Source organism: Gastrolobium bilobum, unplaced genomic scaffold (assembly GCF_033153095.1).
Source record: "Gastrolobium bilobum isolate Gb01-03AN ecotype WA unplaced genomic scaffold, APGP_CSIRO_Gbil_v1 utg11336, whole genome shotgun sequence".
In the NCBI taxonomy this organism is placed as follows: Eukaryota; Viridiplantae; Streptophyta; class Magnoliopsida; order Fabales; family Fabaceae; genus Gastrolobium; species Gastrolobium bilobum.
The window spans coordinates 190206-202988 of record NW_026898076.1 but is presented as its reverse complement, the minus strand read 5'-3'; the positions used below and the strand labels follow the sequence as shown (position 1 = coordinate 202988).

Sequence of the window (12783 nt, the reverse complement as noted above, 5' to 3'; positions counted from 1 at the left end):
TTTACATCTTCGTAGTTATTTATGCTATTCTTTTTCTTTTTCTTCTATCTTTTATATCTCACCTAATCACTTTCTTGTATCTCTTTAGGCACCTAAAATTGACTTAAAAAATTGGAACAAATACAATCATACATGATGCAGTCTACAACAATCAACACTTATTTCTCTCCGCTATCTCATAAATAAAGACAGACACCCATTGAACAGGAGGTGGTTGCAGCATTTTACAGTTTACTTGCAAAGAATGCCTCCGAATTGAATATTAATGCTAAAATATATACACAATGTAAAGCCTTACTGATCCAAAGTAGCCTGCTGCCAAAGATTTTGCAAGTTCAATTTTTCAAGCCCCAATTGGACCGGAGAGTAGCTTGCTGCTATGGCCTATGGGTCTGTTGGTTCCTTAAGGGAAACCCAATATCTCTTTAACAGCCCAATCGAAAAAGTAGCAACAGCCTACTCTTGTCCAATCGCACGTTTCCGAAGCCGATTACCAAGCTCTAGCAGAAAAAAAATATACTATTCACACATCACTTTACATCTACATAATTTTCACCACCAAATTGCAATAGTTCCTCCCTCTCTTTTTTCTTGGGGCTATTGCACAGTTTTCACTACTGAAGCGATTGCATCTAGCCACCACTTTCTAAACCTCCATTTGATCCCGTAAACTATGAAGAATGCTACAATAGGTCCTTCCATTTGTCTTCCTAGTATCTTTCATTAATAAACCCATACGGAGATGGAATCCTAGCAACAAGGCGTTGAGAGCAACTAGAATTGAGACATGAGGCTAGAAAGTGGTACCAATAATCCGCCATGCCTAAAATGGACTGAACCACAGGAGGTAGAAAATATCATTTTCTGCTCCTAATATAAATTAGGGAAAAGTTCACCGATGCCCATGTGGTTTACTTCAGAATCACTTATGCCCCTGTGCTTTTTTTCTTATCACATATGCCCTTGTGGTTTGTAAAAGGGTATGTTTTTTATCACATATACTCCTATGGTTTCTTATTTTTTACAAAGCACAAGGGCATATGTGATAAGAAAAAAATCACAGGGACATAAGTGATTCTGAAGCAAACCACGTGAGCATCGGTGAACTTTTCCCTATAAATTAATATGATGAGTCTTCATCACTTTCTCTAGATGGGAGGTCAACGGCTTTGCTGCTTCTTCCTAATATCTCAGGATAAACCTTCCCTTCCTCCCAAGTTGGATATTTGCCACAAATTCTGTAAGTTTCCAAGTCACCATTGCATCTTAAACCTACATTTCACCTTAACAATTGGGTATCAGATACTCCTGTTGACAGCTCCATAATCACTGCTTCCTGCTCCCAGTATTGCTTCTTGCATAAGTTCAACAGTTCTGGGAAGAATCAACCTGACTCCAGAGTATATCTGCATATGCCTTCTCCTCTTCATTCTCCTCTCCAACATAATTTGTTGCTTCCACTTCTTCCTCTTCCTCAAGAAGCTCTTCCATCATTTCTTCTTCTGCGTTTTTCTCCCTCTCTCGCTCAGCAAGTTCAGCCATCACCTCCCTCATAGCCTGCTTTGTAGCTGGCCTATCTCTAGATCCATATTTAGGAGCAGGCACAACAAATGGCAGAATTATATCATCTAATTTTGTGGTTTTAACTTTAGGACAATCATTATTTTCTGTAGGAGGAAAAGTAAATATAATCCCAAGCTCATAATTGCAAATGTGTAGCCCAGAATTCAAAGAAGGGACCCCTTTTCTAGGTCCATCAGGCTTTGGAACAAACGGATTTGAAATTTGTCGCCCCCAGGCAGCAGCACTAAAATTATGAGACCCACAGTATACCCAACCAATGGAAGGTGCATCCCTCCTGGACCAGAAGCGTCTACGTACCACCTGAGCAAAACATTTTCCATATAAGCACTTAAAACATACATTTATGGTGTAGGGGAAAAATCACAATAGGTTAAATAATTGAGAAGTTAATCGCCCAAGCCAAATCCAAATAAAGAACAGCATATGAGGCATAGATTACCAAAGTAACTCCGTGACAACCATATGCATGAACTAAAGTTCACACAAGAGTACTTTGAAAACCTGCCCATGGATTTGGATTCTCGGTTTTCATGTCATCTTTAGAGAGAAAAAAGACACAGAACTCGCGCACTTGTGCAAGTCAGAAAATGGCGGGGAAACTCTAGAAAATTGATAACTATTGAAGCAGAAAAAAAAAACTAGCGTATTAAATACTGTACTTCATGTAACCGAACAAAATAAATAAATTACAAATTAGATAAATCATAGCTACCATAGCAAGCAAGTGCTACTTACTATTACATTGTATACTAACATGAGGATCATGCTGACTGCTTTCATTGCATATATGAACTATAATCATGTTGTAAATAATTGTAATTAGTTATTTATTTATTTTTTTATTCTAGAATTTTTTTTGTGCTTAGCCCATTAGGTCATTTAGTCTCTTTAAATAAAGAGTTCGTGTACAGTTGTAATACACAATTCAATAATATATTTATTTTCCTTCCATTTTTCAAGTTGGTATCAGAGCTCTCGATTCTGAGGGCTCTACTTCCGCGACTGTCGCTTTTAGAGCGGAACCCTATTTGTTTGACTCTTTTTTTTCCCAGATCTATCGGTCTACGAACATTATTGTTCATCGCTCACTTTTCATCGTATTACTATTCCTCGCCACTGTTCATTGGTTACTATTCATCGCCGGAAACACTGTTCTTTGCCAGAGTCGAAAGTTGTTTGGATGTGCGTTTGGTTGATTTTGTTGCTGTTTTTTTTTTACTTTTTCTTTGTGTTATGGTCGATTTCGATGGTGATTCGACTGTTACAGAGCCTCCACATGTCTCTCCATATGTGAATATTCGGCAAGGGGAGTTGGAGAAGTTTAAGGCCGCTATTGATAATCTATGTAAGCCATCTGACAGTTCTTTGATCTTGTCTGGTAAGAACATACGTTCTACATCTCTTCTTGCTTCTTGCACTGATTTTAAAACCTCATGGATTTTGGATTCTAATGCAATTGATCATATGACTTGTCTTGCTGAGTCTCTTTTTTCTTATCATCCTACTGTTTGTCATCATACTATAGCTGTAGCCGATGGATCCCATAAATCAATTATTGGTTCTAGTAACATTCACATTCAACCTTCCTTTTTTTTTTAAAATGTTCTTTATTTTCTTCAACTTTCCACTAATCTTATCTCCATTCATAAGCTTACAATTGATTTGAATTGTTCTATAACCTTTTTCCCTTCTCATTGTGTTATTCGGGATCTCACAACGAGGAAGGCAATTGGAGTTGTTGAGGAACAGGGTGGGTTGTATAATCTCCTTCCAAAACATACTACAAAAGATACCAACAATCAGCTATTAATGACAAGTCATCTTTCTACTGCAAAATCTATGATTTGACTACATCACAAGTGTCTGGGGCACCCACCATTTAGTCTATTGAAGTCAACGTTTCCTTCTCTGATTCTAAATTAGCCAGTTGAGACCTTTCATTGGGATGTTTATGAATTTACAAAACACCATCGAGTGTCCTTTCTTTCTAGTGCTATCAAAAGCTTTTTCTCTTATTCATTTTGATGTTTGGGGCCCTTCTAAAGTGCGTAGTGTTTCAGATGCAAAGTGGTTTGTTTCTTTTATTGATGGTTGTACTCGGATAACATGGAAATTCTTGATGAAAGACAAGTCTGAAGTACCAGAGATATTTATCCGATTTTATCGCACGGTCGAGAATCAGTTTGGTAAAAATATTCAAAGATTAAGATCTGATAATGGTACTAAGTACGTCAACCAACGTCTGGCGCAATTCATTTCAGACACGGGTATGATTCATGAGCTCACATGTGTTGATACCCCTCACCAAAACGGGGTTGGTGAAAGAAAAAATCGTCACCTCCTTGAAGTCGCTAGAGCACTACTTTTCCAGACATCTGTTCCTAGTTCTTATTAGGGAGAAGCCATGTTAATTGCAACTTTTTTGATCAACCGTTTACCTTCACGGGTCCTTAACAATACCTGTCCTATTCATTCCATGACTTCATTCTTTCTTTTTGTTCCCATTATGCAGAGTCTTCAGTTGCGAGTGTTTGGGTGTGTTACCTTTGTCTATGTTTATAAATAACATCGCAGTAAGTTGGATCTTAGGGCTCTTAAGTGTGTCTTCCTTGGTTATGCCTCAGATAAGAAAGGCTACAAGTGTTATCATCCTGCCAGTCGAATTTTTTTTGTTTTTATAGATGTTACATTTCATGAATCTGAGTCCTTTTTTCGTGGTCCTCATCTTCAGGGAGAGAGCAGTTCTTCAGCAAACTCATACACCTTCCTTCTTTGAGTCTGGATCTTCCGTGTCTACTCGTACACCTCTTCCTCCTGTGTCTGATCCATCAAATACACTTGTATCTGATCCATCAAATACACCAGAGACACAAAAGATTGTGACACCAGATTTGGTATGTCACAGGAGGAACCAATCCACACTGATTTGGTTTGGGAGATTTACTAAGGTTATGATGATCTTAAGAAACAGAGTCAAGGAGATCACACACTTTTCTTTAAGCACTCCAAAGATGGGAAGCTCACTGTGCTCCTTGTGTATGTCGATGACATTATTATAACAAATGATGATATTGAGGAGAGACATGTTCTACAAGCACGATTAGACTCTGAATTTGAAATTAAAGACCTTGGGAGATTGAAATATTTCTTAAGAATAGAAGTAGCTCATTCAAAGAAAAGAATTTTATCAATCAGAGAAAATATGTCCTTGATCTTCTTAAAGAAGCAGAAAAACTTAGGTGTAAATCCTCTAGTACTCCTATTAAACAAAATCACAAGATGGGTTATGAAGAGGAGAGTCCTCCAGTTGATAAAGGACAATATCAGCGGCTGGTTGGGAGACTAATATATCTGGCTCATACTAGACCAGACCTAGCTTATGTTGTTAATATTGTGAGTCAGTTCATGCATAATCCAAAAGAAAAACACATGCAGGTAGTGGAGAGAATTCTTCAGTATCTTCAAGCCACTCCTGATAAAGGATTATTATTCCAGCATGATGACAATCTCTCTTTAGAAGTTTATACTGATGCTGATTATGCTGGATCTGTGACTGATCGTCGATCTACTATTGGTTATTGTGTTTCTTTGTGGTAACCTAGTGACATGGAGGAGTAAGAAGCAGGATGTGGTTGCCAGGTCAAGTGCAGAGGCTGAATTTCGAGCTATGGCTCAAGGCATTTGTGAATTATTGTGGTTGAGAATTATACTTGATGATCTCAAAATAAGATGTGAAGGACCTATGAAGCTGCTTTGTGAAAATAAGTCCGCCATTTGTATACCTCATAATCCAGATCAACATGATCGGACTAAGCACATTGATGTCGACCGCCATTTCATCAAAGAGAAGCTTGATAACGGGTTGATCACCACTTCATACATTCCTTCTGGACGTCAATTAGCTGATATTTTGACGAAGGGACTTCCCTCAGAAAGGTTTCAAAAGCTTACGAGCAAGCTAGGAATGATAAATATCTATTTCTCAGCTTGAGGAAAGTGTTGTAAGTAATTGTAATTAGTTATTCATTTATTTTTTCATTCTAGAATCTTCTTTGGGCTTAGCCTATTAGGTCATTTAATCTCTTTAAATAGAGAGCTCCTGTACAATTGTAACACACAATTCAATAATATATTTTCCTTCCATTTTTCAAGTAATTATAACAAGATCAGGAAACTCTGCACAAAAAATTCTGAGCCAGAAAGATTGCACTTGTGATTGTCAATTTGGAACACTTTTAAATCACCAATTAAATCCAACTCAATAGCTTGCTACACAAAATTACCCAGATTTTCAAAAGGGAAGAGTACTACTTCAAGAGTTGCCCGATTTTCCAATCAAAATTAGAGATTGGAAAAGACAGGATAAAGAAAAGGAGGTACTGATTCTCTCTCAAACCCGATTTTACGTTCATCTACACAAGGGACTTTATTCATATAACATGACAAGAATACATACAACAACTTTTATGAGTATAAAAAAGAAAAGAGCTCCCAATTAAACCTTGGCTTGCGAGGGTAGGGATGAGAAAATTCTTGCAAGTCTTACCCTTGCATATTTTCTATTTGGAGCAACATATTTCAGTCATAAAGGAACAACTTTACACTAACTTTTATTAGTATATTTTTCGTAAACATTTAATCATCAATTTTTTTCATATGATCCCTTTTTAATCATTTTTCCTATATCTCCTTCTATTTCTTTCTTTACATTTCCTTTTTTTCTCTTTTTTCCTCTCTATTTTTCTTCTCTTGTTTATTTATTCATTGTCTTTTTTTTTCTTGGGATTGGCTTTGGGCTTTTCCTGCGCAGCTTATTTATCTTTAATTTTACTTTGTTTTATTTTATTTTTCCTTTAAATTTTTTATTGCTTTTTTAATTTTAGTGTTATTTATATATTTTTAAAATTTTTAATTTTTTTATCCTTTATTTTTTTCCTTAATTTTTTCGTATTTTTCATTTGGATTCATCTGCCACCAACCCTAACTAGTTTGAGATAATGATGTTATTGATGTTGATTTAATCATAAAAAATTTGGAGCACGGGAGTATAAATTAGTATATAGTTTACCTTGACATGCATTGGATGCCCTATTCTTTGGTGAGGATGAGGGATGGCATCATGAAGTATATCTAAAGTCTTCAACCTTTGCCATGTTCTCTGTTCAAAAGCAGGGAATTAGTTCTGCATTGTACTAACAAAATATAAAGATTCCGAGCTAAAAGGGATTCATATGCATGATGTCAAAAAAAGGAATAGTGAACAAAATTCTTTTGATCTTAAAACTTCCAACTTAATGTTTTGATAATTCCTTTAAAAAACCCGTTTGAAATTTTTTTTTCTCCTTTTTTTTTTTGGTTGGAGGGAGGGGGTTGGCTGACTCTATATTCCTTTAAAATACCCCTTTGAAAATGCGTTTTTCACATGCTAAGAGAGATGGACACGAAGACACTAAAGAGGGATCCGCAAATTTTGTGCTGTGGAAGATCTTTGCGTGTCTCTCTCCACATGAGATTGTCATGTAAAAAAACTCACATAAGAGGACTGAGATCTGTCCTTGATAATTCAGAATGATCTAAAGAAAAGGATTCTCTCGTTACCTTTTTTGTGAGGGTACCGGTATCCCTTAACAATCACCGGTTAATATTTGTTCATTTATTCTACGTATTTGAAATAAATACAGCAGGTTATTTCTGTATTTATATTTCAATTAAGTGCGATATGAAAAAAATATAGACCGCTAATTACTAAGGGAACTGGTGCCCTCATAAAAATAAAGGGTACTAAAGGAATGTACCTTAGAGGGGGTGGGGGGAATGTATATTCCAAGACTCAACATCTAACTTTATTCATTCAAAGCTGATAAGAAAACCCTATTACCTCTGAGAAGCAAAGAATATGTCTCGAGGGCAAAATCCCATTATAAGCATTCTTCACTCTTTCTATAGTAGGGAAAATAATTCTAACAGAAGGATTCTTGGATTCTTCATTAGCATTCCAGCAGCCCCACTGTCAAAGCATCAACAAATTACTGAATTAATGAACAAACAGAATTTCAACGAATCATGCATCTTACAGAAAAGATGTAAAACTTTACAAGCAAATATAATGGAAGAGCCTTCAAATTACTTCAGGATCAGACTCTTCTGAATCAAAATGTTGCAATGATTTTTTCCCAGCAGCAGCCGAAAACGCAGCAAGAAATTTTGAATTGAGAGATGAACCAATAGAAGACGCACCTGATAGACAGAAAAGGTATCAAACAAGAAGGTCCAAAAGGTTGAAAAAAAGAATGAGGTCAGCTTGTTGTTTTTAGCTTGTAATGAAATAGGGTTGGTATTGTACTCAGTAATATTCAAAAAATGCACTTACCATATATAATATCAGACTCTAATGATTCAGGCCATTTGTACTGATTTAGAACCTAGCACAAAAAGAACGATAATGAGATTAAAATTGGATCTTTCAAAAATTATTTGAGCAGAAACTTCGTCATTCATACGCAAGAAGATTGGGAGTGTTTGAGAGACAAATAAAATGGCATAAGTAACTCCTTAGAGCCAACAAACTACAAAAGAGATCAAATATAACATTAATTTCAATATCAAACTAGGTGTGACTTTTCCAGTCAATGCAAAAAGATCTTCCAGGTTTGGCGCTATTTACCTCTTGCAATCTCCAGAGGCCATAACATCTTTGGATTGAAGCAATGAGTGAGCACAACGCAACAATTTGGTCAGATTGCATCATCTTTGACATATCTTGAAAATGATGCCCCTGCATGCTCATAAGACATAAAGTTATATATATATCAGGCTGCATATACAAGGCAACTAACAAGTCATCCTATAGAAGGCACATCCAACACACCTCTGACACATTCAGTATCAGCTGTACTTTCTTACAGTTTTCTCCGAAGGAAGCTGCAAGGGCCTCTTTTGGACAAACGTATCCAGAAAACATGAAGAATCCAGCATCCCAAAGAGGAGAAACCCATTTTGCTATATTTCTAGGCAGAAAACCAAGCGGAACATAATCTATAGAAAGGAACAAAAAAGCAACAGATATTATTACAGTTATTGACAACATGAAAAATCTGAGTCCAAGTCACATAAAAAAGGAAATGGAAATAAAAATTAAGTTTGAAATTCATGAGATGAATGGGGAATCCAATATAATGGTACAAAAAGAGGGCAATGTAGCTTTTACCTCCCTCAGAAGTTCCATCAGGGTTGGAAACAAGAACGCTAATAGCATTTTCATCAGCAGGCACATTGGGATTTCTTCTTAAAACAATCTCCAACTTCCCATAAGCATTCTTACAAGACTTTCCGAGGAAAGCAGCCAGTGCTTTTAGTCTTGCACTGTTTGAGTCTGCCACAGTGCAGAAAAGATGGCTCAAACCAACCACAGATGCCACAACTGAACCAAGAAACTTCAAACCATATGACAAAAATGCACAGAAATTAGCATCTATAAGAGTATACATTTCAGTCAAAGAATCCAGAGCAGAAAGTGGCTTTAACTAAGCCACCAAATGGTTACATGGTTGACATTATAATTAGTGCTAGAATTCAACTGGAAAACTTTGATCTACTAGCATCACTTTAGCCACAAGCAGCCAGGTTTAGGGATAGAATATTCCAACCCAACTATAAGCAAGGTAGGTGCAGTTTTCAAATATTGAAAAGCACAAAAAGGATGATAGTCTATATCCAAACAACATACTCCAGAGGCAGAGGCAAGGGCAAGGGCAATCAGTCAACACCTCAATTAAGCAGCAATATTCATGAAATACTTGAGTACTTACAGGAGAGGCCTGAAAGGATTCTGGCAGAACAGAAGTTCTATAAAAGTGAATTCCAGGCACTGAAGCAACAAGATGACCTGTTGCACCTCCAAAGTCATATTTTGCCAGCTGAGTGATCCAGTTAGCCTGGCTGGGTACATCAATAATGAGAGATGCCATAAATCCAGCCAACTGAGCAGCAAAATCACATTTTGAGTTTCTATGAATTTCACCATCATCAATTTTTGGGAAAAGTGATGCAAAATCAGCTGAAACGGCGTGAGGAAAATCTTGCCACCATATAGTGTTGGTCACACTGTTCCACTACATAGACATAAATATTAATCAATAGTTTTTCTAAGTTAATTACGTACAAAAATAACATAGCAATACGCCTACTATCCGTGTGATAAAAGGTTCTCATTTAATAATTGATATACACAAAATTTTACAAGATGATCAGCATAGAAAGAGCATTGCATACAAATATTGCTACTATAATATAACCTTCAAAATTTATATTTGGGACTCCGGCAATTGTAGCTTATGTCTTTCATCTAAACATTTTTACAAGAGAAGTACTAAAGCTTAGAAAGTTTTTATACTGAGATATCATATGAATCAACTTATTCGTGTGAAGTGGCTGTGGCACCCAAAACACCTGTTTTTCTCTCTTACTATGCTTATTTTCCTATCTCCCATGATTGGTCTAATTAAGTTTTGCCATGTTTTTCACATATTAAAATAAAAAGAAAACATGCCAAAAACAAATACTATTTCAATATTCAATGCTGAAAATACAGGACAGTCAATACACCAAGAAAAATTTCAGTCACAGCTTTACTTCAGAAACCTTATCCTTTGTAATCATATACATTCTACATATTCTTCAAATGTAAGCTTTTCTTGGCTGAATGCGCGTATGCCTTCATCATGAAAGTGCATCATTCTAATTTCTAAGTCACAACCAGACCCAATAAACCTTGTATCATGCTAGAAAAAGGATTTATTACAGACATCACTTCTGATAGAATTTGGGAGCAAGCAGACCTCAAAAGGACAATACCCCTAAGGTAGAAACAACATTTCTCCTATTAGTGCAATAGGCCAATAGGCATTTGATGTCTAAATAAACAATTTAATCAATTACATACTATGAAGGCAGCATTTTGCTCTTCAATTTGTAAGATAAAAGTTATGCATTAATGTTTATAACTAGAAGTTTGGCTAATAGAATACCTGCTTTTCCACCAAATTTGCAGATGTAATGACAACTCGAATACTATCTTCTCTTTGCAGAACAATCAACTTAGGATGATGGCAAGCAATCCCCTGTTTCTTGCGGTTATTACCAAATGCTATGGTTTCAGGGAATGGAGGATGCCTAACACACAACGAGAAAGAACATGAACAAAGAGGAGAAATAAAGTAGCCTACAGTAAGGGCATAAATCAAGTTACAATTCCCCCCTCCAAAAAAAATTAAAATGAACTTACACTACAACTAGGTTAGTATAATCCTGGTAAGGCACAAATACTCTTTCATCAGGTCTTGAACTCCAACATCTCTCAGTATTGTGACAAGCTATCGTAACTGGCAGATGAAAAGGAATCTTGCAATATTTCAAGAACCTAACAAGACACCTCAGTTAGGATTGTAAAATATAAACAAATTCAAGTGTGGCAGTTCACGCATAATATTAAGATATGCATAACAATGAACATGCACATAGGAAGTTGTCAGCCAAGCGCAAGCATAAAGTCACAAGTAAGGAGGCACGAAAAAGAAACACAAGTGAAGAGGCAAAATGCTTTGGAAAAAGAATAATAAGAAAGGAAAATAATACATTGGGAGATTTTAGGTAATCACACCATTTTATGTCACTTGTGAATGTGGCAATAAACATTCTTGAAATGCTTTCAACAGGATAAAGAAGTTCAGGGAGAGATATGGAATGATGAAGAGCCGAGGAGCCATGGCACAGAAATTCAAGGCGATTCAGGTAAAAATTCTTCCCAGGAGGTGGATAAAAGACACCTCCTTGCTTTTCCTGCTTGTTGCCATCAGAAGGAAGATTATCCTTCCCTACAGAATCTAACAGCATTACATTAGGATGATTCCTATCAGCAATAGCATTCACACAAGCAACTCCCACATTCCCTTTTCGACAAAAGATGTCACTTTTTGCCTCCAAATTCATCACTTTACTTTCACAAAGTATAGACTGCACAAGACCAGCACTTGTATTTTCCATCACCCTTTGTGGTAACTCCTGCACTTCACTATCCACCAAAAATCTAGCAGCATTACCAGAATCCATACACTTAAATCCAGATTGTATATCCGAAACAGCACGCAGAATGCAAGACACAGGGTCATCACTAAGCAATATGTCTCTGCACCTATCCAGAAGAAAGTTCGCCCTCCCATCAACTCGCTCATATCTTGAAACATTAGCCTTGATAGCAAAAACTCTCTTGTTCCGTTTCCCACTTTGAGAAGAGTGCCCAGAGAATGTTAACCCATCAATTTCAACATCACCACCAACATCAACATCAAAATCATAACCATACCCTTCAAGAACAATTCGTTGAACAACAAACCCAATCCGATTCCGAATACCACAAGAACCATTCTGGTTTCCACAAACCAGCGAGACTTTATCTCCAGCAGATAACTCAACAGCAATTCCATTTCTAATCGCGACCCCGTTCACAAAAACACCATTGGAAGCTTCTCGAAACGCAACACCGTCGACCTTACTGTCGCGAAATGCCATCACTCTTTTCCTGAACTCGTGAACGAGACGACACGTCGTTTCGGTGGAATCACTGCGTAACAAAACCCCATTCAGAATATAGAGTTTGCGGAGTGAACCGTCGAACAAGATCTGACAGTGTTGCTTACTGACCCGGCGGTCACGGAAGACGAATCCACAGTCGCGCGATCTCCGCCCGATCGCGTACGGCTGGTCCGCATGAAGGAGCATGGAATCGCAGCGCGAAACGACGCCACTTTCGGTAACTGAAAACAGAGGGACCTCGAAATGTTTCAAAACGACGGAGGCACCTGCGATGGTCCCCGGCTTCTTGTTGGAAGAAGATGAAAAAGGATCGTGTGCGAAGGGTCTCTTGTGATTGCTGTCGGTGTCGGAATCGGAATCGATCATGGCGGTGGATTCAATCGAAGAATTGTGGGAATTGAAATTGTTGGAGAATCGATGGAGTGAGAGGGAAAAAGGAGAGAACAATTTGTGAGAAAAAAAGGAACTGAAGAGTGAAGAAGAATAAGAGAATCAATGGATTTTCGCTCTCATTTTATTTCCCTCCAAAATTCCCAATTTGAAGAAATGGAATGACAGGGTTAGAATTAGGTTATCACATACAACGGCGTCTAAACTTCACGATAACCG

General features: G+C 37.2%; 1 protein-coding gene across 1 annotated transcript; it reads right to left on the bottom strand.

The window, feature by feature from the left end:
* Positions 1-1167: 1167 nt before the first annotated feature.
* LOC133312686 (uncharacterized) lies at positions 1168-12540 on the bottom strand. The gene is made up of 13 exons (XM_061513928.1): positions 11677-12540; positions 11243-11643; positions 10868-11002; positions 10611-10755; positions 9393-9695; positions 8792-9017; positions 8453-8619; positions 8249-8359; positions 7955-8006; positions 7712-7821; positions 7463-7591; positions 6653-6742; positions 1168-1884 (listed from the first exon to the last, which is right to left on the bottom strand). The coding sequence occupies exons 1-13, from the start codon at positions 12538-12540 to the stop codon at positions 1366-1368; spliced, it is 3252 nt and encodes a 1083-aa protein (XP_061369912.1). The 3' UTR covers positions 1168-1365.
* Between the last annotated feature and the right edge of the window lie 243 nt (positions 12541-12783).